This window comes from Gavialis gangeticus, unplaced genomic scaffold, assembly GCF_001723915.1.
Source record: "Gavialis gangeticus isolate Ggan-Ray unplaced genomic scaffold, GavGan_comp1, whole genome shotgun sequence".
NCBI lineage: Eukaryota > Metazoa > Chordata > Crocodylia > Gavialidae > Gavialis > Gavialis gangeticus.
Genome location: NW_017728995.1, coordinates 43007739 through 43013687, shown reverse-complemented (window position 1 = coordinate 43013687; position 5949 = coordinate 43007739). Strand labels below are relative to the sequence as shown.

At 38.9% G+C, this 5949-nt stretch overlaps 1 protein-coding gene across 1 annotated transcript in view; it reads right to left on the bottom strand.

The window, feature by feature from the left end:
• Positions 1–5949, bottom strand: part of GK5 (glycerol kinase 5 (putative)) — a gene marked incomplete at its 5' end in the record, with an annotated part of 74611 nt that overhangs the window by 64356 nt on the left and 4306 nt on the right. Inside the window, 2 exons of the mRNA XM_019503072.1 lie at positions 1234–1309; positions 5122–5253. Coding sequence (XP_019358617.1) covers positions 1234–1309; positions 5122–5253 — 208 coding nt within the window. The remainder of the gene's footprint in view (positions 1–1233; positions 1310–5121; positions 5254–5949) is intronic.

The window sequence follows — 5949 nt, the reverse complement described above, 5'->3', positions numbered from 1 at the left end:
AGACACAGAACCTATAATTAAATTAAAAGTTTTAAATGCCTGAAATTTAGAGTCAATAGAAGCAAATCTATGTACTATATCTCAATTCATCACTTTTAAGGCATTAAAATATCAAAAGATTATAAGGGATTAGGTCTATTGTCATGGCCACATCCTGCAGTTGTCCTCATGTCCTTACATTGTCTGCATGGAACCCTTCAGAAGCTTGATAACCACATCCAGCTTGATTACCATATCATAATTCTAGGCCTATTGCATAACTGATCCCTTTGTAGTCTCTTCTATGTACAGCTCCTGGGGGTCAGCAGGTCTCCATTTTTCCTATTATTTTAGGACTGAATATTGCAATTCTGCCCTGTGAGACCAGGACCCTGAATTATCCTGAATATGAACCATTTTTACCCTGCAAGTCTGACTGAGTTTGGGGACTTGGAGTTCTTTCCTTTTGGGAAGTCTGTGATTAGTGGTAAATAATGACTAGAGAGCCTTCTTAAAACAAATCAGAATTTATTTCTCAAGTAAAAACCAAGCTTTCAGAGACAAAATCTTTCAACAGATTGGTTTTACCACCCACTGATGGTAATCTAGGTAGCCTTAACTTCTTCAGAAACCCCTAATGGAGTGTTATGTGTCAGTCTGGTTTTCCCAACAACTGTCACCACCCTCTCATGAGATCATCACTTTTTAAACCTAGGTATAATTTTTTATTCCTTCATGTTCATAAGCAGGGTTCAAATTATACTTGGACTCTTGAGGTGGTCTGCCTAAAAAATTTGGTTGCCCATCACAATGCCCTAATAAAATCATAGACTCCCCAGATTATGATTTTCAGGTCTTACAGGGGGGTTTTTATTTCTTATGGGGGGGGGCTCTGCCCCCACAAGCTTCCCCCCTAATTCAAACCCTGTTAATAAGCTTTTTATTTCTAGTTCTGGCATTGCCATTTAACTCTCAATTATTTGTGAGGTGATCATTTTGAACCATTCATTTCTTTCAGACTATCCCCATACTTCCAGACTGTCCCTATTAAGTTAATCTAAGATATTCATTCAAAAAGCGGAGCAGTATGTAGTATTCATAAATAGTTAGAAAATAGTCCTTGTACAGAAGAGTATCTGTCACCCCTATAGAAAAGTTAGATTTTTGGGAATAAGGTCAGGTGCATGAATTGAACACCTCTGTTCAGATTCCAAGTATTTTTATTTATATTTAACTAATACTTGACATGTTCACCTTTGGTGAGTTTGTATAATAGCCAAGTGTCAATTGTTCCAAAGCAGCAGTTATTTTCTTTGGCAGCTTGGTGTACCTGAAAAGCAAAACAAAAAATTCTGTATAATATAGAGAGAGGAATGCATTCTCTCTTTTCCTTACCCTTCTCCAAATATTTAATTGAGTAATAATACTACAAGTGTCTCCAGAAAATTCTGCAATTGCCAATGTTTCTTCTAGGAAGGGTGGATTGGTCATTGGAAGCTCTTGTATAAATTTTATTTTCTAGGTCAGTGTGCTGTCCCCCATCCAAACAGGTCTTTCTGTGGTGTATATGCCATTTCATGTCTAGGGCTGCCAACCTTACTCAACCTTTCTCAAAAAGTTGAATTAATAGGGGAAATCAAACAAAGCCCTAGAAAGGGTAAACCTAGATATTTTAAAAATCAAAGTTAGTGAAGAGAAGGAATCAAGAATTGCAAGTATGGCAGAAGACTAGCTTGGTTTAGCTGGGAACTCCTCAGTAAACTAAATCACAGCAAGGAAGCTTATAAGAAGTGGAAATTTGGACAAACAACTTGGGAAGAATATAGGAGTATTGCTTGGGCATGCACGGATGAAGTCAGGAAGGCCAAAACGCAATTGGAATTGCAACTAGCAAGGGATGTGAAAGGGAACAAGAAGGGTTTCAACACATATGTCAGTAACAATCAGGGAAAACGTACATCCCTTACTGAATGTGGAAGGCAACCTTGTGACAGAGGATGCAGAAAAGGCTGAAGTGCTCAATGCCTTCTTCACCTTAGTCTTCACAGGCAAAATCAGATCCCAGACTACTGCACCCGGCAGAACAGTTTGAGAAGGTAAGAAGCCCTCAGTGGTGAAAGAACAGGTTAGGGACTACTTGGAAAAACTGGACGTATACAGGTCCATGGGGCTGGATGGGATGCACCTGAGAGTACTGAGGGAGCTAGCTGATGTGACTGCAGAGCCATTGACCATTATCTTTGAAAACTCATTGCAATCAGGAAAGATCCTGGGTGCTTGAAAAAGGGCAAACATAGTGTCCATATTTAAGAAGGGAAAAAAGGAGGATCCAGGGAACTACAGCCCAGTCAGCCTCACCTCAGTCCCTGTAAAAATCATGGAGAAGATCCTCAAGGAAGCTATTTCTATTTCTAAGCACTTGGAGAAGGGGGGGATTAGGAACAGTCAGCATGGATTTACCAAGGACAAGTCATGCCTGACCAACCTAACTGCCTTCTATAATGAGATGACTGGCTCTGTGGATGCAGGGAGACTGGTGGATGTGATGTACCTTGATTTTAGGAAGGCTTTTGACACCGTCTCCCACAACTTTCTCACAGGCAAGCTAAGGAAGTATGGGCTGGATGAATGGACTGTAAGGTAGATAGATAACTGGCTGGAGCATCCAGCTCAGAGGGTAGTAATCAATGGCTCAATGCCTAGTTAGCAGCTGGTATCAAGTGGAGCCCCCCAGGGTTTTGTTTTGTTCAATGTCTTCATCAACAACTTGGAAGATGAGATGGAGTGCACCCTCAGCAAGTCTGCAGATGACACCAAGCTGGGGAGAGCATTAAATATGCTGGGGGATAGGGCTAGGATTCAGAGTGACCTAGACAAATTGGAGGACTGGGCCAAAAGAAATCTCATGAGGTTCAACAAGGACAAGTGCAAAATCATGTACGTGGGACGCAACAATCTCATGCCAGTACAGGTTGGGGGCTGACTGGCTCGGCAGCAGCTTTTCAGAAAAGGGCCTGGGTGTTACAGTGGACAATAAGCTAAATATGAGTCAGCAGTGTGCCCTTGTTACCAAGAAGGCTAACAGCATACTGGGCTGGATTGGTAGGTGTGCTGCCAGTAGGTCAAGGGAAGTGATTATTCCCCTCTATTTAGCACTGGTGAAGCCTCATCTGGAGTACCATGTTCAGTTTTGGACCCCGCACTACAGAAAGGATGTGGACAAATTAGAGAGAGTCTAGCAGATAGCAATAGAAATGGTGAGGGGGCTGGGAAATGTGCCTTATGAGGAAAGACTGAAGGAACTGGGCTTATTTAGTCTAGAGAAGAGGAGATAGAGGGGATTTATTAGCAACCTTCAACTATCTGATGTGAGGTTTGAAAAAGGATGGAGCTAAATTATTCTCAGTGGTGGCAGATGACAGAACAAAGAGCAACAGTCTCAAGTTGCAGCAAAGGAAGTTTAGGTTAGATATTAGAAAGAATTTTTCTCACTAGGAGGGTAGTAAACCAGTGGAACAGGTTACCCAGAGCAGTGGTGGAATCTCCATCCTTGGAGGTTTTTATGACCTGGCTAGACAAAGCGTTAGCTGGGATGATCTAGTTGAGGCTGGTCCTGCTTTGAGCAGGGGGTTGGATTAGATGACCTCCTGAGGTCCCTTCCAACCCTAACCTTCTATGAATCCAATAAGTGCTGATAAAAGGAAAAAAGTCTGGTAGATATGAAAAAAATATAAAAGGAATAATACAAACACCTAACAAAAATACCTTTGTCAAAGGCAGCAAATAGAGCTATACTTTTCAGCTTCATGATGTACAAGTCTGAAAATGTTATCTTCTCTATTTTTCTTTAAAATTAGAAATTTAGGTTTTGGCTATTCCATTTCTACTGACACAATGCACAATGAAAACTAGTAGGAAGCAAAACAGACCAATACAAGTAGAACCTAACTGAGTGGGACAATATTTTTAGATGGCACTTTTGAGTTTTGCTTAGGATTTTCATTTTTATTTTTGTGTTTTGATTTTTTAAAACCAAAAATTAAGGAAGCTGTGTGAGGAAAAAGGTCTCCTATTGAAGATTCAGGACTCTCATATCCTTCAATTAAAGGTTTTGAACAGATTTTTAGAAAATTCTCTCCGGTCTTCTTTGATCATTGTAAAAAACAAACACACCCAAATTCTCTCTCAAAAAAAATCCTGAAACTAAACAGGGTGAAATTAAGTAAAAAGAAACGCAAAGATGAATGAAGTAAGTAAAATAGAAAAGAAAAGGACTGAATCAAAGACAAAATGAATTAACATACTATAAAAATGTGATGCAAGCAACGTATGATGTTAAACAAATGCCCAAGTTTACATTTACATAATATTAATCAGACACTTAAAATTAAATAAAAGTGGGGTAAACAGTAGCCCTTGTTTGGTAAGCATTAAGTTATTCATTTTGACATGCTTTACGTTGGACTGGAAACACAGTAGTGCAAGATAAAATATAAATATTCCTTGATTGTTATACAATAACTTTGTTACAACATTTTCTTTATACTTTAAAAAAAAGTACAATCAAATGATGTTATACAACAGGGCTATCTAACTCGCTACATGTCCCTGTAGCCACCATGGTCATGCATGGGAAAGGTCCTGGAGGGGGCAGCATGGCACCTGTGAGGCAGGGAACAGCCTGTGTGGTGAGATGAAATCACAGGGGGGCCATACACCACCACAAGCACTGTCTATGGCAGGGGGCAGAGAAAAATCCCAGAGGTCTGCCTCCGGAGCATATAATCTGTGTGGTGGGCAGCCTTTGGCCACACTGAAGATGAACAGCCCTCTTAACATTAATGGGAATAAGTCAGAAAGTTCAACTTGTTATATGAATACGTTTGAGCTTTGCTGGACTACTTACATCAGTAAAATTATATGCCCACATATTTGCACAAATCAGAAGCAAAGATTATATCATATGCACACATTGACAAATATGAACTAGATCACAAATTAACATTGGCACCACATATATATATTAAATTATACCTAAGTGAAACAGACTCATACTCCATTTTTTTAAGATAGGAAAACAAAATAAACAAGTCACTATTATGCTCTGAGATCTGTTACCTTCTCCTCCTATAGTATTCTTACCTCAGTTATGTTTTGGAAAATCCAGGACAGTTTCAAAGAGCTGTGATGTGTTGAGAAAGTAAACAAGCTTGCAGCTAAATATCGAGTACTCTGAGTCAAAAAATGAAGCATTGTAAAAATAATATGAAGCACCTGTTCCAAAAGGAGCAAAAAATATTATTTAATTAAAATACTTGGTTTTCTCTATTTAAATACTATGGTTGAATGTCATTTAAAGATCATGTACATAAATCCACCATATAAAATGATGAGACTGTCTTTAGGAGGGGTGAGGATTCAAACTCCTAGTAAATTCTAGCAGAAAGAATTTAGATCTAGGATTGAGAGAAAGAGTTGCATTAAACCAAATCTACATAACTGACTACTGCTGGCATAACTACACTGATCACAGGTATGAAAAAGGTATGATTTCTGTTCAACACATCTGTGCTTGCAAAAGCATAGAGGCAGTTAGGAGCAAAACTGTGCTTTTACCCATAATTCTTGCTCTATTCAAGGGACAGTTATATTTTATCTATACAAATTCTTGCATTTTTGGTATAGCTATGTCCACATTAGAATTCCTTACTGGCAAAACATGATAGTAGCCCTATACTAGTAGAAGCAGTTCTAGCAAAAACAGTCTCAGTCCCATTTCACAGAGACAGGAGAGATAGGTTATATGAACTATCCAGGGAAACTCAAGGGGTATCTGTTGTGGCAAAGCCAGGAATTTAACATCTTACTCTTCTCGTTATGAAGTTTAGCAGTGAGCTGGCTTCAGTATTTCTACTTAAAATAAGGCATGAACTTCCTTTTTTAAGTAAAAAAAAAAAAAAAAAAAAAAAA